The sequence below is a fragment of the Artibeus jamaicensis genome, unplaced genomic scaffold, assembly GCF_021234435.1.
Source record: "Artibeus jamaicensis isolate MK-2021 breed Jamaican fruit bat unplaced genomic scaffold, CSHL_Jam_final contig_233, whole genome shotgun sequence".
NCBI lineage: Eukaryota > Metazoa > Chordata > Mammalia > Chiroptera > Phyllostomidae > Artibeus > Artibeus jamaicensis.
In genome coordinates this window covers 60,413,253-60,439,515 of record NW_026521486.1, presented here as the reverse complement: position 1 = coordinate 60,439,515, position 26,263 = coordinate 60,413,253, and the positions used below count along the sequence as shown (strand labels likewise).

The 26,263-nt window shown below is 39.8% G+C and overlaps 1 protein-coding gene across 1 annotated transcript; it reads left to right on the top strand.

The window, feature by feature from the left end:
• The first annotated feature begins 463 nt into the window (after positions 1-463).
• On the top strand, positions 464-26,263 carry KICS2 (KICSTOR subunit 2). The gene is made up of 3 exons (XM_037140310.2): positions 464-1,017; positions 7,146-7,431; positions 23,504-26,263. The coding sequence occupies exons 1-3, from the start codon at positions 714-716 to the stop codon at positions 24,318-24,320; spliced, it is 1,407 nt and encodes a 468-aa protein (XP_036996205.2). The 5' UTR covers positions 464-713; the 3' UTR covers positions 24,321-26,263.

Below are 26,263 nucleotides of genomic sequence, written 5' to 3'. Positions count from 1 at the left end.
GAGTAGTGCTTATGTGGGTGTATGGTGTTTTTGCAAAGGAATTTTATTAATAGAAGTCATGTCAGATTTTTAGAGTTCATTATTTTTTTTGAGACTTTAGGGAAGTAGTTTGGGTAGTATGGGCAAACTGAAGCTGTTTCCTTAGCACGAACCTATGACTAGAACGGGATGCAGGTGAGAATACACCCTGAGTTTGTGACTGCGTGAAAATTAGACATGTTGATAAGATATCAACATTACCTACATCAGGCTTCTTAATGTCTAAGCCACTCACCTGAGGCGGTTTAAAAAGGTAGGAAAACTGACTCCTTGTCACGACTAAGCGAGCATAGTCTCACCCAGGGCTCTCGCAATCTCGCCCCGCCCCTCTGGTCCTTTGACTGCCCCGGCCAGATGTTTGGCTAGGAACTACTGACGTCATGTAAACGTGACGTCATTAGCACAGACGCAATCTCACGGGAGGGGCCTCTGAGCTCACCTCAGGACGTGGTCAGCTCCACGGAGCAGCGAGTTGGACACCGCTTCCTGCCCTGAGAGTCGGAATACTCAGGTGTGCGGGAATTGAAGCGCTGAAACTGCGTGGGAGCTGAGAAGCCACCACCTCCTTCCTTGGCCCTTACCCGCCTCCTTTCTAAGGCCCGGGAGCGAACCAGGCAGTGGCGCGCTCGCGAGCCCGCCGCTGGCGGCGGTCACGAGCACGCACGCTTGTGCGTATGTTCCCAGAGAACCCGGAAGTGCGAGGGAGAGCACAGCCACGTGGGTGGAGCTGGAGCGCAGCTCGCATGGGGGAGTCTATCCCGCTGGCCGCCCCGGTCCCTGTGGAACAGGCTGTGCTGGAGACATTCTTCTCTCATCTGGGTATCTTCTCTTACGACAAGGCCAAGGACAATGTGGAGAAGGAACGAGAGGCCAACAAGAGCGCGGGGGGCAGCTGGCTGTCGCTGCTGGCGGCCTTGGCCCACCTGGCTGCGGCCGAGAAGGTCTATCACAGCCTCACCTACCTGGGGCAGAAACTAGGTACCTCCGCCCCGCCTCCCCGTGACCCTTGTTGAGGAAGGAAAGGGGATATATTCCCCGGTCGGCATTGGCTTGGGTTTCCCGTTTCTGTCACTTAATAGTTGAAAGCTCAACTAGGCACTCCCAGTTCTCCTCCCACAGTTCCCTTCCTTCCCTCGGCTTCCACAAACCCCGCCCACCGGCCTCCTCTGCGGATAGATTGGCTGTTGGGGTGGATGCTCTTTGCAGGGCTGTGCCCCAAACCGTTGAATGTCTCTGTTTTGCCCACTGCATGGATTGGTGCCGTAAATGAGAAGTTAAGCAAACTTTATGTCCTCGCTCTTCTAACCAGTGACACTGCGGCCAGAGAAACAAAACTTGGGTATACAATCTAGTTAGAGTTAATGAACACAATTGTATGGCCTCTTAAGGTTAGGGCCCTGAGAGTTACAGATGTAGTCCTATCCCCTCTTCCTAGGCCGTTAATAAATATTTAACGAATGAAGAAGTAAATGAATACGGGACAGGAAAGGCAAGAAGTATGCCGGACACTAGTAACAAGAGTCGACTTACAGGTAGAATAGTACACTCTTTATCATTCCCATGATAAATCTTGTCCTTGAAAATAAGATGCAAGAATAGATTTAATTGATTTTTCACTGGTAGAAACAATTAGTTTAAGTAGATCAGAAGAAAATAATATTTGTGAAAGCCAGGGGCTATGCATACAAGGTATTACTGCTTATAATGAACAATAATAAATATGAATCCTAGAGCTTTTACAGTTGTTTACCGTAAGTACTTTGGTCTATTTTAAATCCTTAATTGTCAGAGGCATAGATTCTGGTATGAATGAAGGACAAGTATACACTATAGAATAGTGTAAAATTGAGTGCAGATTACATTTTGATTCTTCTTCACTGCCAGTTCCTTATATTGCCTGAAGGTGACCATGTGTGTATGTCTACCTTTCAGTAAACATTCAAGGGGCAAGGCTTTCAGAGAACTAATCTTCTGCCTTAGCCATTCAAATAATTTATTATTTAGTATGTTGATTTACTGGCAAAAACTGATCAGATAGTTTTCACCTTGTGCATTTTTTCTTCTCCTTTTTACAGTGTCACTTCTTTTTTAAAAATATTTATTTATTTTTAGAGAGAGCGGGAGGGAAGGAGAAAAAGAAAGAGAGAAACATCAATCTGGTTGCCTCTCACATGGCCCCCACTGGGGACCAGGCTGGCAACCCAGGCATGTGCCCTGACTGGGAATTGAACTGGTGACCCTTTGGTTCACAGTCTGTGCTCAATCCACTGAGCTACACCAGCCAGGGCATACAGTGTCACTTCTCACAGATTTGCAATTGCTGTTGCAGTGTTATTATTTTCCTTTCTACAGATTGGCAAATGCTGTACATGCAGTTGTGTGAGTAGGTAACAGAAACCAAACCAAAATACTTGCTTTTGAATTGTCAGATTGTGTTGTATCCATCATTTATAAAAACTTTGTACATGTGTTACAATTTACACATATATGTAAATGAGGAGGATTCTGACTGTAAAGTTGAAGGTGGCTAATTTTCTGGCAGTTTTAGTTTTTATTTTTATTTTTTTAAATTATATTTTACTGATTATGCTATTACAGTTGTCCTAATGTTTACCACTTTGCCCACCTCCACACAGCACCCTCCACTACCTCAGGCTATCCTCCCACTATTGTTCATGTCCATAGGTCATGTGTATAAGTTCTTTGGCTACTCCATTTCCGATCCTATATGTTACATCCCGTGACAGTTATGTAACTACCTATTTGTACTTCCTAATTCCCTCATCTCTTCACCCGTTCTCCCCAACACCCCTCCCATCTAGCAATAATCAAAATGTTCTCTATACCCATGATTGTGTCTTCATTAGTCTTGTTTGCTTAGTTTGCTTTTCATATTTAATTGTCAGTAGATATGTATGTTTTTCCTATTTTATTCTTCATCATTTTGATCTTTTTCTTAAATAAGTTCCTTTAACATTTAACAGTTCTTCATCACCACACCATTATTATGTTAATAACATAACATAATACTAACATATTATAACATAACATAAATTACATAATATAAATTATTAACATTATAATGGTATGGTGATGAAGAACTCCTTAGTATTTTCTTGTCTGGGAAGCTCTTTATCTGTACTTCAATTCTAAACAATAGCTTTGCTTGGTAGAGCAGTCTTGGCTGTAATTCCCTGCTGTTCATGACTTTGAATATTTCTTTCCAATTCCTTGTAGTCTGCAAAGTTTCTTTAGAGAACTCAAATAATTGTCTTCTGAGAAGTCCTATGTAGGTAATTAATTTCTTTTCTCTTGCTGCTTTTAAGATTCTTTCTTTATTGTTAACCTTTGGCATATTAATTATGATGTGTCTAGGACTGGGCCTCTTTGCGTCCATCTTTTTTGGGACTCTGTGCTTCCTGGACTTTCATGTCTATTTCCTTCATCAAATTAGGGAAGTTTTCTTTCATTATTTTTTCAAATAGATTTGCAATTTCTTGCTCTTTCTCTTCTTCTGTCACCCCTATGATGCAAATGTTGGACCTCTTAAGTTGTTCCAGAGGCTGCTTATACAATCCTTATTTTTGGGGGATTCTTTTTCTTCTTCTTGTTCTAATTGCTTGTTTTTTGCTTCTTTACATTCCAAATCATTGATTTGATTCATCCATTCTACTGTTGTTTTCCTGTAAATTATTCTTTATTTCAATTAGTGTGTCCTTCGTTTCTGACTGGATCTTTTTTATGCTGATGAGGTCCTCTCTAGGTTTCTTGAGCATTCTTATAACCAGTGTTTTGAACTCTGCACCTGACAGATTGCCTATCTCCCTTTCATTTAGCTCCTTTTCTAGTTTTAATCTTTTCTTTCATTTGTTCCATGTGTCTTTGTCTCCTCCCTCTGTTTGTTTCTATGTATTAGGTAGAGCTGCTTTGACTCGGTGTCTTGGTAGTGTGGCCTAATGTAGTAGGTGTCCTGTAGGGTCCAGTGGCACAGCCTGCCCTATAACCCAAGCTGGGTGCTTGAAGTGGGTCCTACACATGGGCTGAGTACACCCTCCTCTTGCAGTTGAGCCTTGGCTGCTGTTGGCAGATCAATGGGAGGGATTTACCCAGGCCAGTCAGCTGCTAAACTGGTCATGACCACTGACCACCACTTCCATCCTCCATGGAGGGACCTCTGTGCCTGGGCAGGGTGGTGGTGCCCTGATGTGGTCTTTAGCTGTCCACTTGCTGTGCTGGCCCTGGGGTTTTCTGGGTGGTGCAGGCTAAAGCCCCCACCTGTGTTTTGCCTAGGGCGCTCTGCCTGAGCGATAAAGCAATCTGAGATGGCTGCTACTTGTGTTGGGCTTGGAAATTCCCAGGCAAAGCCAGGCTATGAATCTAAGCTAGCTGATGCTACCTGCCAGGCCTTGGGGTTCACTGAGGCCTGCAGTTGCTTGTTTGATAGGATTTAGGGAGCTGTAAAGCAGGAGCCAAGACCAACTATTCATATGGATATGAATAGTTGGGTGGGCCCATAAGTTGGGTGGGGCAGAGTCTCTGGGGATCTCCAAAGCAGTTCAAACAGTGTTTGCTGGGTTGAGCCTCTCGTATTGCAGCAGTTTGCTAGCTCTGTGGGTGGAGGGTTTAGAAAAGAGCCTATGGCTTCTGCTTGCCTTGATGGCCGACACTTCAATTTCTCTCTGAAAGGTACCACTTCAGGCACTGGTACCTTTCAAGCTGCTACCCTGATACTGGAATTCAGAGGGAGTGAGTCTGAGTAGGTGAGTCTCTGTGTGGGTTCTTTAAGAGGAACTGCTTTGGGCTCTAGCAGTTTGTTCCACTGACTCAATCCCTGTTGGTTTTTGCAGCCAGAAGTTAATGGGGACTTATTTTCTTGGGACTGGAGCCCTGGACTTGGGCACCTGGTGTGGAGCTGGGACTCCTTGCTCTTGAGGAATCCCCCCTTAACTTTCATCTACCACATGCGGGTGTGGGACCAGCCTGTTCTATGTCTGCACCTCTCTTACCAGTCTGGATGGATGTTGTTTCTTTAATTCCATAGTTCTCAGACTTCATTCAACTTGATTTCATAGTTGAACCTAGGGCTCTGCCCCTTATTATGTAACAGACGTGCCTAGACCAAAATGAGGCCCCAAAAAAGGCCCAAATGAAAGAACAGATCAAAGTTCCAGAAAATGTAACTAGGCAACGAAGAGATAGCCAACCTATCAGGTCCAGAGTTCAAAACACTGGTAATCAGGATGCTCACAGAAATGGTTGAGTATGGTTGAAATATACATGGAAAAGTGAAAAAAAAAAAAAAAAAAAGGGAAAATGTACAGGGAACTAACAGTGAAGGGAAGGAAACCGGGACTCAAATCAACAGTTTGGAGCAGAAGGGAGAAATAAACATTCAGTTAGAACAGAATGAAGAAAGAAGAATTAAAAAAAAAAAGAATAAGGAGATACTTAGGAATCTCCAGGATGACTTTAAAGGTTCCAACATCCAAATCACAGGGCTGCCAGAAGGAGAAAAACAAGAGCAAGAAAATGAAAACTTATTTGAACAAATAATAAAGGAAAACTTCCCCAATCTGGCAAAGGAAATAGACTTCTAGGAAGCCCAGAGAGTCCTGAAGAAGTTGGATTCAAGGAAGCACACACCAAGACACATCATCATTAAGCTACCCAAGGTTAAAGATAAATTGAGAATCTCAAAAGCAGCAAGAGAAAAGGAGACAGTTACCTACAAAGGAGTTCCCGTAAGACTCTCAGCTGATTTCTCAAAAGAAACCTTACAGGTAGGAAGGGACTGGAAAAAAGTATTCAAAGTCATGAAAGGCAAGGACCCACATCCAAGATTACTCTATCCAAGAAAGCTTTCATTTAGAATGGAAGGGCAGATAAAGTACTTCCCAGATAAGGTAAAATTAAAGGAGTTCATTATCATCAAGCTCTTATTATATGAAATGTTAAAGGGACTTGTCTAAGAAAAAGATCAAAATTATGAACAGTAAAATGATAACAAACTCACAACTATCAACAACTGAACCTAAAAAAAACAAAACAAAACAAACTAAACACCTAGAACAGTAACAGATTCACAGAAGTAGAGATCACATGGAGAAATACAGGTGATCATGTGTTAATACAGAAGTAAAGAAGTGATTCTGTGCCATTTGACCCTGGCAGGGTACCTTTGTTGGTTGGAGCATTATCCTGTGCTCCAAAAGGTTGTGGGTGCAGTTCCTGACAAGGGCACATTCCTGGGTTGTGGGTTCAGTACCCAGTGGGCGAGTGTGGGAGGCAACCGATTGATGTTTCTTTCTCACATCATTGTTTCTTTCTCTTTAAAAAAAAAACCATCAATAAAAAGATGCCCTCTGGTGAGGATTAAAAAGAAAGAAAAAGAAAAGGATGTACAATATTTGGTTTTATATTTTGCTGATTTCCTTTGAAAATCCTGAGTTACAGCAGCAGTTATTTATAATTGCTTGTTGCTCTTAATGAGTCACAATGTGCTGCTTATTATGTTAAAACCTATTTTGTCAACTTTGTCAAGGTACTAAGTTTTCCTTTTTCCCCCTGAGACCCCAGTAGTCTGTGTTCTTGTGTAAGGGAGAGCTATATGTATTTTCCATTTTGTGGTTTGAAAGATAAGATTAAAAGTTGGCTTAAAAGATAAGATTAAAAGGAAAATGCAACTCTAAAGCAGAAATAAAATTCTCTGATTTACCAGGAATAACAACAGTGTTTCATAATCAGGTGTTCTCATTTGTTTTAAATATATTTATGTGGAAGTAGGACTTTTTATATCTAGGTTAATTATCCTCTGAAATGAGTTCGAATCCTTACTAAAGAGCGGTGGGGAGAGATGGTGCATGGGTAGGAAATCAAACACAGGTCCCTTGCTACACTAATGAGTCGTATCAGGCATGGTTTACCTTACTCTTCAGTGAACTTACCAACCACAAGATATTTAAATCCCAATCACAGAAGTCATAGAATATGGTAAGTGAAAACCCACTGAGTTCAGGAGGTTCAGATAAACCTTTTGGGTGCTGGGAGGTATTTTGTGCTTCTGGTTTCTCCTTACCTGTTGTGTGCTTATGTTATTTGCTTCCCAGGGGGCCAGTCTTTCTTCAGCAGGAAGGACTCCATTCGCACCATCTACACTTCCCTGCATAATGAGCTGAAGAAGGTGGTGACTGGCCGTGGCGCCCTGGGTGGGAGCGCCCCTCAGGTGGAAGAACTCCTTTCGCACCTGTCAGAGCAGCTCTGCTTCTTTGTTCAGGCTAGGATGGAGATCGCAGACTTCTATGAGAAGATGTACACCCTCAGCACACAGAAGTTTATCAATGCCGAAGAGCTCGTTGGCCTTTTGGACACCATTCTCAGGAAATACAGCTCCAGGTCAGTGTAGGTGAGGAGGGAGGGAGGGAAGGAGAGATGGATGTGACGGCCTCTCGGTCCCACACAGACCCTTAGCTTTCACCCTACTTTTAAGAAAATTTGTGGTGAAAAAGCAAAGGAGAATAGCTGTGTTAGATTTTGTTCATATTAATTAATCGACAGGTACACGTTAGGCACCTTCATTGGGCTTGGTTAACACCATCCTAGATGGATACTTCCCTAAGCAATAGCAAAAGACCAATAGTGGAATAACCCTTAAGAGATGTATTATAACTGATTTTGGTGCTTATGAAAGAGTTCATACAACAACAAGAGTATTGTATATAAAATAATGTGACTTTTTAACAAACCACTATTCAACTGAATTCCCCTGGAAAGTAATCGCCTTGTTGAGTAATCCACTGATTCCTCTTATGTACCAGTTACCTACACATGTTAGAAGCTCCTGTGTAATTGTTTTCAGTGCCTATAGCCTCATTTTGGCTTTAAAAAAATTTTTTTATTTATTTAGATATAGAGAAAGGGAAAGGGAGGGAGAACGAGGGAAACATCAATGTGTTGTTGCCTCTCGCGCGCTCCCCACCGGCGACCTGGCCTGCAACCTGGGTATGTGCCCTGACTGGGAATTGAACTGGCAACACTTTGTTTCACAGGCCAGCACTCAATCCTCTGAGCCACACCAGCCAGGGCTTGGCTTTGTTTTAAATTTCATCATAGTGGAGGTAGGTATCAGTGCTTCTGAGCAGGTCATATTTAAGGGTTTTTGGGTTTTTTTTTTTGGATAGTCAAAAAGTTATTTGTATCCAGTTTAATTTTTTTTTTTAAAGATTTTATTTATTTATCTTTAGAGGGGAAGGGAAGGAGAGAGGGAGAGAAACATCAATGTATGGTTGCCTTTCGTGCGTCCCCTGCTGGGAACTGGCCTGCAGGGAACCTGCCTGCAACCCTGGCATGTGCCCTGACTGGGAATCGAACCGCGATTGTCTGGTTCGCAGGCCCGTGCTCAATCCACTGAGCTACACCAGCCAGGGCTCCAGTTTAATTTTTAAGATATTGACTAAAAAACTTGTATTTGAAGGAAATTGCTACTTATAAATAAATGAGATTAATTATAAGGTATTTCTCACTGCCTGATCCTAAAGGCAATACTAAAGGAATTTGAGAAGTGTGAACATCACTGATGTGAATAACCCAGTTTTATTTTTGGTTCTGTGGAATCTGGCCTGCCGTCTTGCCCTTAGTAGGTGCTGAGTACTTTTATGATGGACTAAGTGGAAAGTGATTGCTTTGAAGGATACCACTCTTTTCAATATATGAGTTCATAAAAGTGTGCTTAAAAGAGAAAGGTGGTTATGTTAACTTACATTCCCAAGTGAAGAATAATACTCATCCAATCAATGGACTGGGGAAAGGAGGCAAAGTGGTGCGGGATTAAAAGAGACGTCATGGAGGAGGTAGAATTGGAGATGACTCTCAAGGGCAGGTAGGGTGTGGAAAGCAAAGGTAGGAAAAAAGCGAGCAGATGCTTTAAGACAAGAAGGTGGTTTCAGAACACTGAAAGGCTTCAGAGATTTGGTACCTGCTGGGCTCTCTTCCTGAAATATGAAATACTCTTGTGTAGCTATCTGCTTATCATTTAAGCCTCAGTTCAAATGTCAGGGAAGCCTTCTCTCCTTATCTTACTCTTTGTCACTGTTCTGTTCCCCTGATTTATTTTCTTCACATTCCTTATTGCAATCTGAAATTACTGTTATTTGCTCAGGGTGTTTTTTTTCTTTTCTCACAACTAGAATGTGAATTCTGTGGCACATAGTGGGTGCTCAATAGCTATTTATCGAATAAAAAAAAGTTTGAGTAATTGGTAAATAGCAAGGAGCCATGGAGGGTTTTTGCTTACTGGAGTGTTGTGTTCTCATCTTTATCTCAGACTGATTACTAAGGCACTGGCCCAGGGGAAGGAATGGGATGGTAAGGGGAATGGTTGTGGGAGGGAAGGTTATGTTTAGTAGGCCAGCATGGTAACCTGATCAGCATAGTAGGGCCTCATGATTGCACAACAGTGGAAAAGAGACGATGACAAGAAAAGTCTAAGTCTTGGCAACAGGATGGTGGGAGCAATGAGAAGTTTCTGTCAAAAGTGATTCAGAGGTTTTGTACCTCCAGTGATACTGTCATTTACAGGATTGAGAGGTCAAGAGGGGCTGGCTTAGGAGGAAGGCAGTAAGCAAAATTTGGAGCAAGTTGAGCTTAAATCGCTAGCAGATTTTTAGAGATTCAGTAGGCTGTTGGGAATGGGTATGTAGAGTTCGGATGAAAAGGCAGAAACAGAGAAGACAATTGGAGGTCATCTGTATAGAGAAGTAAACATTGTTTTTTTGCTTTCAAAACTAACATATCAATGTTTCTGTAGTTACAGCAGCAATTGATTTTTTAAGCTTTTAAGAAAAGGCGAAGTATTTATATAGAGCTATTTTGAAGAAAACTAGCACATGTTGAGCAATTACTGTGTGCCAGACACTGTGTAAAACCCTGTATCTGCTTTGATGTACAGGTGCAGATAGTGGGTTCTCAGAGAAGTGAAGCATGCCCCAGGGTCATGCAACTTACGTTTGACCCCACTGCTCCGTGACCCCAGAACTCATATTCTATATGCATGGTTGCTGTGTCAAAGAGTGGGATGCTTTTTGTCCAGTCCAGATAAATGCTTTATCTGTTGGTCACTTTTCAAGTCAATAGATAAGATCAATTTTTATTTATTGAATAAATAATAGGACAAAATAAGATTATGAAGTAATTGTCTGTCACAGTAAAATGGAAAACATTGCAAGCACTTACTATGTTCCCCTGCAAGGAGTAGAAGTTATATGCTGCGTATATACATGAACTGTACATATTCTCTCTGTGTACAAGAGAGTTTGGTTAATATATTATTATATTATTCTTTTATAAAGTTTTTTCCTAAATTTTTTATTTTGAAATTTTCTTTATCTTCACCTAAGGACATGCTTACCGATTTTAGAGAGGGGAAGGGAGGGGGAGAGAGAAGGCGAGAAACATCAGTTGGCTGCCTCTTGCACATTGACTGGGGAACAGCCCGCAACTCAGGCATGTACCCTGACTGGGAATTGAACACATGCTGTTTCAGTTTATGGGACAATGCTTCAACCAAGTGAACTACACTGGCCAGGGCTATTTTGAAATTTCAAATCCCAGAAAAGTTTCAAGAGTAGTATAATGTACATAGAGTTATAATATGACCAGTAATTCCACTACTGGGTATATGCCCCAATAGAAATACAAAATGAAAACATATGTCTACACATGAAAACTTTTATGTGAATGTTCATAGCAGCATTATAGACAATAGCCAAAAGGTGGAAACAACCCAAATGTCCGTCAACTCATGGATAAATGGATAAGTAAATGTGGTATATTTATATACCACATTTAAAGGAATGAAGTAATGAAGCATGCTACAACATGTATGAGCCTTGTAAAATTGTGCTGTGTGAAGGACACTAGTTACAAAAGATCACATATTGTATTATTCCATTTATGTGTAATATCCAGAATAGGCAAAGTCATAGGCCCACAGAGTAGATTCCAAATTCATAGACACAGAAAATAGTTGCCAGTGGTTGGAGGGGAGGAAGGGACGATGGGGAGTGATAATGCATTTTGGGGGGTCATGAGACTGTTCTAAAATTAGAAAGTGGTGATGGTTATACGACTCTGAATTTATTAAAACCATTGAATTTTATACTTTTTAAAAGAGTGTATGTTACATATTTGAATTCAATACTATTACTGAAAATAATTGTACAGTGAACACATATGCTTTACCTAGATTCACTTTTACTAAAGTTTTGCCACACTTGCTTTCTCTCTCTCTGTATATAATTTTATTTTCCAGAGTTTTTGGAAGTGAAATGGAAGCATAATGACACTTCACTTCTAAATACTCAGGTTGTACCTTCTAAGAACCATACAAAACTATCATATAGTTTCCACACGGAAAGTTTAACATTGATTTTTACCATCATCTAATATATAGTCCATGTTCAGATTTCCTCAGTTGTCCCAAAAATGTCCTCTATAGTTGTTGTTTTTATTGTACTGTATTTTTTATCTTATGTATGAGATCTGTCCAGAAGGTCTCCAGCCATGTAATATGAAAAACAGAGACATTTAGTGAAGAAGATACGATACAAGAAACATTGTACACAGGACATTGACTCCTCATTCCAAGTAGGCACCTTGGGACCTCACACAGTTCTCCCAGTTGCCATCAGCTCCCCATCCTATTTTCCTGAATCTCATGGACAGTCTGAAATTTCTTTCCTTTCAAAGGTGATTTTAGTTTTGGGAAAAGTCAGAAGTTACAGGGTGCTGAATCTGGGCTGTAGGGGGCTGAGTCACCTGGGTGATTTGATGTTTCACCAAAAACTTTCTGCACGAGTTGTGATGCATGCACTGGCATGTTGTCATGATGAAGCTGCCAATCACCAGTTGCTCATAGCTGCAGCCTTCTGAATTTGAATAGTTTCTGTAGAGGAATATTCAAGCTTAAGACAAAATTTGATGCAGATTTGTTGCTCCACTTGCTCAGTCATTTTGAATGCAATAGCCACACAGTACACATGCTCACTCAACAGTATCTGCCATCCCCACTGACTAGTGCAGTGAAGTCATTATTGTCCACTCATGTGCATTTAGTCCACTCTCCTTGGCTGCCAGGTTACATCAATGTTGTGCAAACCATTCTCATTATATTAATAATGGCTGGACGTTTTCTGGACAAAATATCTTGTATTCTAAATTTTCTTTTTATTTATTTTTAGTAGATGATACATTAAAATGATTCAAAGTTTATGAAGTGCAAAAAAATACATAGTGAAAAGTCCAGCTGCTGCCCTGTCCTATAACTACTTAATTCTCTTCCTATGAAGCAGCGAATGTTAGCAAGTTCTTCTTGTTATGCCCAAGAGATATATACCCATATATACATTTTCTTTTTTAAACAAATATTACATGTGCACAAATTTTCTGTTAATAAATGTATTTCTCAAATATGATTAGTATATATATTTTCAATGAAGTAATTGTTTGAAAAACAGAAACTAAAGTAAATTGGAGACATGATTCTCAAAGAAAAGGGATCTCATGCAGTGACTGCTAAATACTAATGTGAAAGTGGTTTGCTCACCATCTTGGAAGCTTAAGAAAATACTCATACCTGGGCCCTTCCTCTTTTTCCCTAGAGCATAAAATTTAGTGATTCTGGATTGGGTGCTCAGAAATTCGTATGTTTTAAAAGTTTCCTGTGAAGGCTTCTGACCAAGATGGAGGCGTAGGTAAATTTGCTTTGCTTTCTCACACAAGCAAAAGAAGGACAACAGCCAATTTAAAAACATCTAACCAGAACTGTCAGAAAACCAAACTGTATGGAAGTCCCACAACCAAGGAGTTAAAGAAGAAACATTCATCCAGGCTGGTAAGAGGGGCAGAGATAGGCAGCTGGGAAAGAGAGGACATGTGGCAAGGTGACAAACAAGGCAGCGCCTGGAGGACTGGGCAGTCCCACATTTGCATGCGGATAAGCCAGGAGAAACAACTGGGGAGCAAGACACACTGTACAACTCAGGATTCCAGTGTGGACAACTAAAGCCTCAAAACCTCTTGCTGTAAAAACTTGTGGTGGTTGCAGTGGTGGGAGAAACTCTCAGCCTTACAGGAGAGTTCATTGGAGAGACCCACAGGGTCCTAGAATGTACACAAACCCACCCACCCGGGCATCAGCACCAGAAGGGCCGAATTTGCTTGTGGGTAGCTGAGGAAGTGGCTGAAAGTGGAGTGAGAGCTGAGCAAGCAGCATTGTTCTCTCTCTGACCCCTCCCCCCATATATAGTGCCATAACACTACCACATGGGTTGCCCCACCCTGGTGAGTACCTAAGGCTCCACCCTTAAAATGTAACAGGGGCGCTAAGACAAAATAACTATGGCCCAAATGAAAGAACAGATCAAAACTCCGGGAAAAAAACTAAATAATGAGGAAATAGCCACCATATCAGATGCAGAGTTCAAAACATTGGTAATCAGGATGCTCACAGAAATGATTGAGTGCAGAGGCAAAAAGGAGCAAAAAGTGAATAGCCTTCACTATTTTGCAAAGTGAAATAAAGAAAAAATATACAGACTACGAACAGTGAAGGGAAGGAAACTGGGATTCAAGTCAATGATTTGGAACAGAAGGAATAAATAAATATTCAAGTCGAACAGAATGAAGAAACAAGAATTTTAAAAAAATGAAGAGAGGCTTAGGAACCTCTGGGACAACTTTAAATGTCCCAACATCTGAATTGTAGGGGTGCTAGAAGGAGAAGAGGAAGAGCAAGAATTGAAAACTTACTAGAAAAAAATAACGAAAGAAAACGTCCCCAATCTGGTGAAGAAAATAGACTTCCAGGAAGTCCAGGAAGCTCAGAGTCCCAAAGAAATTGTATGCAAGGATGGACACACCAAGACACATCATGATGATTACGTACTGAAGATTAAGATAAGGAGAGAATCTTAAAAGCAGTGAGAGAAAAGGAGACAGTTACCTACAAAGGAGTGCCCATCAGACTATCAGCTGATTTATCAAAAGAAACTTTGCAGGCAAGAAGGGGCTGGAAAGAAGTAGTCCAAGTTATAAAAGGCAAGGACCTACATCCAAGATTACTCTATCCAGCAAAGCTATCATTTAGAATGAAAGGACAGATAAAATGCTTCCCAGACAAGGTAAAATTAAAGGACTTCATCATCAAACTATTATTATATGAAATGTTAAAGGGACTTATCTAAGAAAAAGATAAAAATTATGAACAGTAAAATAACAAACACATCTATCAATAACTGAACCTATAAAACAAAAATGATCTAAGCAAACAACTAGAACAGGAACAGAATGACAGAAATAGAGATCACATGAAGGGTTATCAGTGGGGCGTGGGGTGTAGAATGGGAGAAATGGCACAGGGAATAAGAAGCATAATTGGTAGGTACAGAATAGACAGGGGTAGGTTAACAATAGTATGGGAAATGGAGAAGCCAAAGAACTTACATGTACAACCCATGGACATGAACTAATGGGATGGGAATGCTGGTGGGAGAGAGGGTGCAGGGTGGAGGAGGATAAAGGGGAGAAAAAACATGGGACAACTGTAATAGCAAAATCAGTAAAATATATTAAAAATATAAAAGTTCCCTGTGATTGTGATACATAGTCTGCATGAAAAAAAATAATAAAAATAAGAGAAAGATGCCAATGCTAGGATACACTGAGTATTCAGTCTTACAGATATGTGTGCATGTGTGTGTGTGTGTACATACATGTGTCTCCTAGGAATGATTACTATGATATAACTGTTTTTCATTGTTATTTTATTGGATTGGTGATTTGTCTATTATCTTGGAGCCTTTGAAACATCTCACTTCCCAGAGGCTTGAGAGTATCTATCATTTCTTGCAGTACTTAGACTGCATTCTTGAAACTCTTTGGGCAGTACTTGGCTGTTCCCTTCAGCCTTCAAATTGGATGCTGATGGAGTCCGATGAGGTGGATTGCAGAACCACATACAGTCAATGGGGTTTGCATTCACAGTATCCATCTTCTGACCATGCTTCCTTTCTCTAATCATTAGGGAACTACTGATCACAGATACATCCTAGCCTGAAAATTATCTGAATTGGAGGCTGTGGGTTAATTTGAACAACATAAATTTCTTTAAAAATTTTTTAAAGTGATAATCTGTATAATATATTTATTTCCTTTGGGAAGTGCGATTATTTTAGGTATAAATGAACATTTTTCCCTTTGCCAGGGTAACTTCCTTTTTCCTATATATTTTTTAATTTGGCATCTGTGCTCCACCAAACATATTTCTTTCTTTGTCCTGATATTCTGGAGAAATAATTCACATTTTGGAATTCTGTTGTATTGAATGAGTTAATCCCTTTCCCAAAGGACCCAATTTATCTTTCAGGGAAAGCTTATTTGCCCCAGTATATCTGATCCATGTCAAAATACTTATGAAAATTGTGTGAATCATCTTTTAAACCATGGAATGCTTTTGTATTAAAAAATTAATGAGCATGCTATATAGCATGGAGTCTAAACCTCAGCCCCTGATTTGAGATGCAGAGCTTGTGTGAGTTATTGTGATGTCCAGTGTCCTTTCAGAGATGAATGGAAAGCATGTTTATTTTTTTTCTCTGCAAGCCAGTTGTGTTCAAAATAGAACGGTGTTAAAGGCTTCCTCTTTTGGTAAACTTATTACATTATTATACAAATACAAATTCTTGTTTAACAATCACAGTCATTTATGATGCTGCATTTCAAATTGAATAATTAACATTTCTCATATAAGAGGTTTTGTGTGCCTCCTAGAAGAGAAAACATGAATTTAGCTCATTTAGGGCCAAAGGCTCCACTATTCTTTGAATACTCTTCAGGAGGGGTAGAACTGTTTGTTTGTTTGTTTGTTTGTTTGTTTTTTTCCAAGGAAGTATCAGTAAGCTATTTTTTGCATTGGTAGAATTTGTTTTGACTTTATTTATACTGTTTTATACAGAGAGCATAAAAGAAAATTCTGTCTAATCTTTTTGTTTTGTGGTTAAAACAAAACGGAAGATAGATTTAATGCAAATTAATACTCTCCTAAATCAAGAATATAATTTTAGCAAATGATGCTTTAAAGAAGTCAGCAATTATATATGCATTCTAAACAGCTTTTTAAAATCCCTCTGGTATGAGAATAATACACCATTCTGTGATTTTTATTCTTTAATCATAATTTTGTAGCTAGAATTTAAAGAACATTTTGTAGTTACATAAAATTTGTTTGCATTTTTGATCTGAATGCTTCAGATGACAGAATTCTCACCAAAGGCAGAACTATGATTTATTTAGTTCAGAAATAAATAAATCCTTTTTTCCTTCAGAAAAAGATGTGTGATTATTAGTCTGTTAATGAAACAGTTGTGTGTGTAGTTCAACAGTGTTAATTATCACTCACTGAAAATTTCATAAGCAAAACCAACCACAATGCAATTTCTGTGAGGTGCAAAGTGCTGGAAGCACTTTATCTGCCATTCTTTACTTAAGAATGTCACCACATGTCAAATCCTAACAGTGCAGGCGTAAGGCCTTTTGTGATCTTGCCCCAGCCTATTTTTTCAAATTCATCTGAGGTCAACCAAATGCCTCAAATTGCAGCCAAACTCATAGTAAAAAGGAAGAAGACTCAGAGAAATCTTTGATGGTTTTAAGCAAAAGCCACAAAACAGTCCATAATCTTGTATGTTCCTTATTGTCTACCTTGGTTAGTATTATTTATTTTGCTTAGAATGCCATTGAATTTGTGGAGGAGGAAACATATCTTTTTTCTCTACCCTTATAAGTTCTCGACTGTGGTCCCTTTGACAAAAGACAGATTAACAGGAGAAAAAAAGCACACGAAGGTATTTAATATACATTTTATGTGACAGCAAAGCCTGCATAAGAAATGAAGACTTGAAGCCGTTAACGGGTGTTTTTGTGCTTGATAATAAAGATTGGAGAGTCAAGGGAAAATGTATTAGGATGAAAAGGGGGTGAGCAAAGTGTATTAAACTGAGGGACGGAGCAAGGCTGTTCCTTCAGAGTTTTCCTTCTGTCCCTTTGTCTTTGGAGATAAGGACGCCCTTTCCTCAGGATTTGGGATGGTTGGTGCCTTTCACTTGAGGGTTTTATGACCCAGTTCAGGGGAGGGTCAGAAAGTCCTTCCTGTACATGTAGTTCCCCAAATTCCTTCAGCTTAAAATATTTAGTATCAAAAATATTAAAGATTTTGCTTACCTTGGTTCAGTCATCACTTTATTTATTTTTAAATATATTTTATTGATGATGTTATTACAGTTTTCCCAATTTCTCCCTCTTTATCCCCCTTACACCCTACACCCCCCAACTCTCCAGCATTCCTCTCCTTAGTTCACGTCCATGGGTTGTACATATAAGTTCTTTGATTTCTCTGTTTCCTATACTGTTTTTGACCTCTTCCCATCAATTTTATGCCTACTAATTATGCTTCTTCTTCCCTGTACCTTTCCCCCCAGTCCTCCCTTCCTCCTCCCCACTAAAATCCCTCCATGTGATGTCCATTTCTCTGATTCTGTTCCTGTTCTAGTTGTTTGCTTAGTTTTTGTTTTCATTGTTTATATTTTCTTTTAGGTTCCTTTGTTGATAGTTGTGAGTTTATTGTCATTTTACTGTTCATACTTTTTATCTTCTTTTTCTTAGATAAGTCCCTCTAACATTTTATATAGTAAAGGCTTGGTGATGATGAACTCCTTTAACTTGATCTTATCTGAGAAGCACTTTATCTGCCCTTCCATTCTAAATGAAAGCTTTGCTGGATAGAGCAATCTTGGATGTAGGTCCTTGCCTTTCATGACTTCAAATCTTGCCAGTAAGGTCTCTTTTGAGAAATCTGCTGACAGTCTGATGGGAACTCCTTTGTAGGTGACTGTCCCCTTATCTCTTGCTGCTTCTAGGATTCTCTCCTTCATTTTAATCTTGGCTAATGTAATGATGAGGTGCCTTGGTGTGTTTCTTCTTGGGTCCAACTTCTTTGGGACTCTCTGAGCTTCCGGATTTCCTGGAAGTCTATTTCCTTTGCCAGATTGGGAAAGTTTTCCTTCATTATTTGTTCAAATAAGTTTTTAGTTTCTTGCTTTTGTTCTCCTTCTAGCACCCCTGTAATTTGAGTATTGGAACATTGCAGGTTGTCCCAGAAATTCCTTAGCCCCTCTTCACTTTTTTTAATTCTTGTTTTTTCATTCTGTTCCAGTTGGATGTTTATTTCTTCCTTTTGTTTCAAATCATTGCTCTGAGTCCTGGTTTCCTTCCTGTCACTGTTGGTTTCCTGAATATTTTGCTTTATTTCATTTTGGGTATCTTTTGTTTGGTTTTTTTTTTTTTTTTTTTTTTTTCATTTTTTGACCAAGCTCAATCAGTTTTGTGAGCATTTTGATGACCAGGGCTTTAAATTCTCCATTAGATAGGTTGGCTGTCTCCTCATTGCTTAGCTCTCTTTCTGAAGCTTTGCTCTGTTCTTTAATTTGGGCCCTATTTCTTTGTCTCGGCACACCAGTCTGGTTTTCCTGTTTGTTTCTTTAACTCCTTGGTTGTCAGAATTCCATGCAGTTTGATTTTCTGGCACTTCTGGTTATTTATTGATTTTAGATTGGTTGTTATCCTCCTTTTGGTTCTGCAAGGAAGCAAAGGGTTTCTACTTATGCCTCCATCTTGGCCAGAACTTCAGTCCTCAATTTAAATGGAGGCTGCAGCCAAGAAATCAAGGGACAGCTGAGGCTGGCAGGGCAGCAGTGGGAGAATTGGGAAAGGATCGTCAAGAGCAAAGATGTATCATTAGAGACTCAGGCTAACATCATCCACACCCTCACATTCTCAATTACTATGTACAGATGTAAAAGTTGGACAGTGAAGAAGGCTGAAAGGAAAAATATTGATTCACTTGAAATATGGTGTTGGAAGAAAGATCCACAGATACCCTGGGCCATCCCTGGACTTCTGGAAAGACTAAGTAGGTCCTAGAATGAATTAAACCTGGAACATTGCTGGAAGCAAAAATGGCAAAACTGAAACTGTCCTATTTCAGGCACATCATGAGAAGGCAGTGGTCTTTGGAAAAGACAATAACGCTGAGGAAAATAGAAGGCAGTAGGAAGAGAGGAAGACCAATTGCAAGATGGACTGACTCTGTAAAAGAAGCCGTAGGGACACGTCTATAGGAGCCGAGCAGAGCTGTTGAGTACAGGACATGGTAGACATCACTCTTCATAGGGTTGAGGGGAATCAGAGCTGACTCAACGACATCTACCTGTTTTACAGTAGCAAGTTCTGAATTCTATCACATTGTCCTATCATGTATCATTTAGCTATTGCCACGATCATTTTGTATAACCGCCAACCCAAAATTCACACTTACAGGCTTGCAGGTCTGTTTCGAGAGTTGCTTACCTGGGCTAATCTTCGCTGGGTAGCTTAACACTGTTGGCTTCTTGCTGTGAGCTTTGGGCTTATTCTGCCCCACAAGTGCTCATTCTTAGCCCAAGGTTAGAGGGGAAGCAGCTATTCAGTGGCCATGGCCAAAGTTCAGAAGAGCAAGCCCAGCAAAGCTCATTTTAAGCTTTGTTTACATCATATCTGTTAACATCCCTTTGGCCAAAGCAAATCACATGGCCCAGTCCATCCATAGTCCAGGGTGGGAAAATATACTGCTCCTCAGGTGGGAGCAGCTCCAGAGACATGTGGCAAAGGGTGTCCAGTCAGGGGTGATTATGAGTTGGGGCTGGAAGTGTAAGCCTTCATCTTCACATAGCTAAATCCTCCCTTCCCTCCCTCCCCCGCTTTTTAAAAATTGATCCTATCTGCTTCTTAAGCTTTTTGGCTCAGTTCAAATACTCTCCTCTATGGCTTGCATAGTAGGAATTGCTCCTTCTTTTAAACTGTTATTTGATTTTACCTGTCATTAGAGATGTGTTACTTTCTATTTATATCCATGATAAATACCTCCTTCTAGCATGGGAGGTTGTACAGGGCAAACTTGTGGCTAATTCATCTTTACAGTGTATTTATATCTAAAAACAAGTAAACTAGATTGTTTTAAAAGAGGATATCACAGATATTTTTATTGTGGTAAAATATACATAGCATAAAATTTATTCTTTTAACCATTTTAAATGTACAGTTTTGTGGCACTTAGAACATTCACATTGTTGTTACAGATTTATTTTTAATTGGGCTTCTGACTTCTCACATGCATGGGACCTGCATACTTCTTTTGGAAGCAACAAGCAACTCTTTGACAGGAATTTATAAAGGAAGGAGCGTGTTTGTATATGTGCACTCTTTCTGGCTTTTTTGGGGGTTTACTGATTTATTTTGGCTTTTTAAAAAGCAGATGTTCTCTGTAAATAGTTGTCAATTCATTCTGTATTCAGACTCACTCAGACTCAGTTTGTATTCAGCTGTTGCCACAGCTGAGGTGTGTGTTTTTGGGTCACAGCAATTTAGCAGGTCCCCCCATAGTGTGAGTTGTGAATAGAATGGGTATGAGACACACAGAGCAATGGAAATGGGAGATGATACGTCATAATACTGATCTCAAAGTCCTGGCGGAATAATTTTAACATGTATTTTTATCTTTACTTAAGAATGAAAAATAGCTTCGACACTCACATTCATCTCCACGTTTAGCATTTAAGCACATTTAGTATATATTGTTGGAAGAGCTTGTTCAGAATTCTCTCTGAAGGTTTGTCCAGAGAATTCATGTTCTTTCAAGGAGAATGTTGGGTATAAACAGTGATTTCCAAATGGAAATAGAAAAATAACTTAGAATGTTGTTATTAGTGGTAGAATTATATCCAATCACATACCATTTTCTGCTATTAACAGTCTTACTGTGTTTACACTTCCTGACATCCATGGCTATAGAGAATCTTGTGATACTTAATGTTCATTAAGTGTTAAGGGGTCTCAGCCTTTGGGCCAAGGGAGTAGGAGCATTTCTTACAGTTCGAAGATTTTGAGACAGGCTATTGTGTGTGTGTGTGTGTGTGTGTGTGAATTTCTTAATGTTTATTCAGAAGCATATCATGTTTCAATAGCCCAAATTACTTAATTAAGCACATGAGCTAGAGGATTTGAGGTCTGTTTTATTTTTCTGATTCTTTGAGTCAGTTATTAGGCTAGCCCCTCCACCCAGGTTTTAGTAATGGAAAAAAGCAGTCTGTTGTAATCATGTGAATAATACATCCTGTTGATCACGTGATAATTAATTCCTATCTTATGTGCAACCTAGAATGGGCTCTCTTCATCATAATCCCTTTAATTAGTGTTTAAATACATTTTTAAGATATACTAGCTATACTTATGATAATATTTCCCTAACTGTTACATGGATAACCAGCATTTTCCCTTTCCCTGGGCGCCCAAACTGAGCTGTGTGAGAAGCTTCTGTCCTTGACAGTGAAGCAGTCACATTACATGGACTCAGGCCTGTAAGTCATCTCCTGTGTTGTCTGGGGCAAAAGATACACTCAGGAAGCACTGGATCCTGCCCATGCCTTTGAAATGGGGTCATTTCCTGACACGGTACTGTACACAGAGAACCCTAAAGATTCCACCAGGAGACTGCTAGAGCTGATAAATGGATTCAGTAAAGTAGCAGGATACAAAATTAACATCCAGAAATCAGTTGCATTTTTATATGCCAATAATGAACTATCAGAAAGGGAAATTATGGAATGAGCTCACCTACTATGATGATTCCTGCATCTGTTGCAGAGGCTTTGAATCTTTATGGAAGAGTGTAAGGGCTTGATGCAGGCTTCTTGAGAAGGAGGTTGCTCCTGGCTAGGCAGACACTGAGCCCTCCCTGGGCATTTCTCAGAAGAAAAGACTGAGCAAGAAAGCTGTGAGTGATCCAAACAAGAGAGGAATCTCCTTAGCTATTCCTCCCCCATTGTTACAGAATTTCATTTAGATGTAAGCAACAGGAAGAACCAATGAGGCAGAAACTAGGATTCAAATCTTAGCACAGTTAGCACATACACTGAATTTCTGCTGTTTGCCTTATGTTGTATAGATAAAGGAGTGAAAGAAGCAGCCAGGGTTTACTTCCCTTCAGGTAACCATACGTCCCACTTTGTCCGGCACATTACAAGATCAAGCTATTAAAGAGGAAGACCGGTATTAAGAAACTAGAGGATATAATTGGGGGACCTGACCTAGTATGAAGGTAGACAGTCTAGAGAAGACAGTTCTAAGGAGGTGACTCTGAAGAGGAGACCTGAAGCATCAGAAAGAAGCATTAATGAAAAGGGGCCAGGCCTCACAAAAACCTCAGGGTCTTTACGCACAGCCCGCTGCCCCTCGGCCCAGGAGGGAGGGTGCTCTCTCACCCTGTCCCCTTCCCCCTCAGTGTTGTCGTCAGTAAAGTAGAACATGTTATACAAACAGCAGGTAGCAGTTCCTGAGTCAGAAAGTTAATTTAGCGAGCAGTAGTAATCCAACTAAAATATACGTATTATTAAGTATCAAGAATATATTGTACATAGTAAGGGTAAATAATAAGTTAAAGCATTTATTTGTGTGTATGTGCTAAGTCACAATATAAAATGTACTAACTGTAGATCATGATCAAAGATATTTTTAAACATTTTGTCTAGAACAAGTAGAAGTGAGATCACACTACTATCTTGACCTTTTGCATTTCTAATTATTTATTTAGTGTCTAGAGAAGTGAGAAGAACAGGAATGTGGCTCAAGCTAAGACGGGACCAGATTATTCAAGCCTTTTTAAGGATTTTAGATTCTGCCCTAAGATAAATGGAAAATGAACTGTTAAATATTTTTTTATTTAGCTACCATTTTATTTGTAACTGTGATTAAATGTAAAGAGAATTTGGGAACTAGGATTGAATAAGGGCTTTCTAATAAATGTTCTATTCCTTTAATAAATGTTTTTTATTATATACTATGTTTCAGTTATAGGTTTTACTCTATTCCTAAATGACAAGTAGGTTTAATAATACCTTATGTAGTTACTGGGAATATCAAATAAGTTTAGTGTGTTATGTACACACTCAAGTGACCTTTTCATTACTTGTGCACCTTTAGAAACACACCCTGAAAAGATGCTTTGAGTCACACAATTACCAGAATAAATAAAGTGAGTTAAGAAAGAGTTATAGGTAGTTTCCATGTATTTGAAAAGAAGGTGGTCACTACTTGCATTTTTAAAAAACATTTCCATTGAAGAATATGATACTGACATAATTCTGAAATGGTAAAATTCTGTCAAAATGAATTTTTAAATAAGTCGACATGGAATCCTTCCATTTTTCCTTTGCCTGCCCCCAAGTGTAATATTATTTGTCTAAGCATGTTTTTTTGAGGGTAGAATATATCAACATGGAGTAATAATTCCACTTACATTCTGTGAATTTCCTTTCCCCCTTAGATTTCACCACCCAATCCTCAGTCCTTTGGAAAGCAGTTTCCAGCTGGAAGTGGATGTCCTGAGCCACCTCCTGAAGGCCCAGGCTCAGGTGTCGGAGTGGAAGTTCCTGCCATCGCTGGTTAACTTGCACAGCGCACACACCAAGCTGCAGACCTGGGGCCAGATCTTTGAGAAGCAGCGGGAGACCAAGAAACATCTGTTTGGAGGGCAGTCTCAGAAGGCTGTTCAGCCCCCACACCTTTTCCTTTGGCTGATGAAACTCAAAAACATGCTTCTCGCCAAATTTAGCTTTTACTTTCATGAGGCTCTGAGCCGACAAACGACTGCTTCAGAAATGAAAACGTTGACTGCCAAAGCCAACCCAGACCTGTTTGGAAAGATTTCCAGCTTCATCAGGAAATACGATGCTGCCAATGTGTCCTTAATCTTTGATAACCGAGGGTCTGAGAGCTTCCAGGGTCACGGCTATCACCACCCCCACTCCTACCGAGAGGCCCCTAAGGGTGTGGACCAGTATCCAGCTGTGGTGTCCCTGCCCAGCGACAGGCCCGTCATGCACTGGCCCAATGTCATCATGATCATGACAGACCGCGCGGCTGACCTGAATGGTTTGGAGAAAGTGGTTCACTTCCATGATGACAAAGTCCAGAGCACCTACTTCCTAACCCGCCCAGAGCCTCACTTCACCATCGTCGTCATCTTCGAGTCAAAGAAATCGGAACGGGACTCCCACTTTATTTCCTTCCTCAATGAGCTCTCGCTTGCCCTTAAGAACCCCAAAATTTTTGCAGGTTTGAAGCCTGGATCCAAAGGTTAGGAGGTTATTTGTGTGAAAGGTTTTCAAGACAAGAACTTGTGTTCTTAATTGCTCTAGTTATCTACAGTCGTCTGTGATTAAAGTTTTGATTCATTCATGCTTCTCTCAGACCTAAATTAAAGACAGATCATCCCTGATTACATCGCACACTTTATATACAATTAAAGCCAATTGAACAAAGTATCCAGAGAGTAATCTAGGAAGTGGTCATGGCTACTGTGTATGAGACGGCACAGTACTCCCTGTATTTTCTTCTGTTTTCCTGTATTTCATGTAGACTGAATATTTATTGGCCTTTAATGTTTCTTTCCAGATGTTTTGTATTCTAAACATTGTGTTCTAGTGCCGTTCCAAACGCCCTCTGTCTTCCCCTCCTTCCTGGAGGAGTAAGTGGGATAAGAGGTTAAATGGCCTTTTTAGAATTAAGGACTACATGCTTCCTATCTTGTAAACTAGCCAGTTAACATGAAGCTATGTTTTATGATTCTGATCTATAAATGAATATTTTTGATGCCAAAATTGAAGTCTTGGTGAGAAATTTCTACCAGTTATTAAAGTTGAAGGTAAATCAGAATAATAGGATAACACCAGGTTTTAACAGTTCAGATGCCCTTGTGGCAACTTTAATAGCCGTGGGTTCTTTGCGGTGATCTACACACCTAACCGCATTTGTTTTTGCCCTTATATATGTTTGAATTCTTCATGCTTTTCAAGTCAGCATCAGCCAGTATGTGTGATTCTTCACTCTTCAGCATGTTAATCTACTTGGCTTTCTGTTTATCACCTGTATGCTGAAGTGTATGTTCATGCCTGGCTCCACCCCTGGTTATGTTTAGGCTGAAAGAGCATGCAGTCTTGGTTTCTCAGCCACTCTAATTTATGCAACTTAGCCTACTTTTATAAAAATCAAAACAGAATCACTGCACTGGCTAAAAATCAACTGTGCATTCAAAAGACCTCTTCATAGTTGAGTAATCGACGTAAGTACATTTGAACCTGGGATTCATGCTTATCTCTTCTAGATATTTTTAGAAGTAGTGCTACACCTTAACACATGCTGCCTTGCCCCTTTCCTTCAGTGGGTGTTCATGAGAAGAAGGCGTAATGTGGAGACCTGCACTTCTAGTTTATTGATTCAGAATAAAAATAAGCCACAAAGAGTAACTGAGTTGTTATTGGATAGTTCCTTCAAAGCTTGTGTGCAGTGTAATAGTCCAGCCCGTCCTGTTTCTCACGACTGCACAGAGCCACGGGGTCACTGGGCCACCGCAGCAGATGGGCCAGGAGCTTTGGCAGGGACCGGAGGAGCCCTCGAGTCCCCAGACAGGGACTCCCACCTCAGTCTGGGTTACCTGGGGGAAGAGCCCACTGGCCTATTTTCTGGGGAGAACACATGCTTTTTTTTCTTCTTTTTTTCTGTTTTTAAAAAAAATAAAAGTCATATGATTTGTAAAAAGCCGGTTTGCTTTAACTAGAAAGTAGTGATTTATACCTGCATTTTATTCATTCAGATGCTATAAAAATCTGAACAGATTGTACAACTTTGACCTTACAGAAAACATTGAAAACAATTGGAACTGAAAAGCTAAATCATTTTCCCTCCTTTTTGTGTTTTACTAAGAAGCTGAAAACTATTCCTTTGTGTGCGTGTATTTTTTTGTCCTAGATAAAACCACCATTAGCCTTAATGATATGGTCTCTCATGTACCTGAAAGAAAATAACGTGGAGAAGAGTGTAAATAAAACATATATTCAATACTTAAATAATTACTCCTCGCCTAGAACATATTTGAATTGTATATTTATTTTTAAATGTATTTTGGTTCAAGCCAAGAAACAGTCCTTTTACTCTGAGAGTTGTCATCTACATTCAGTGTGGAAGTAACCTGTATGTAAAGTGTATGTTTTGCTAATTGGAAGAGTAAATCTGCATATTTTCCATA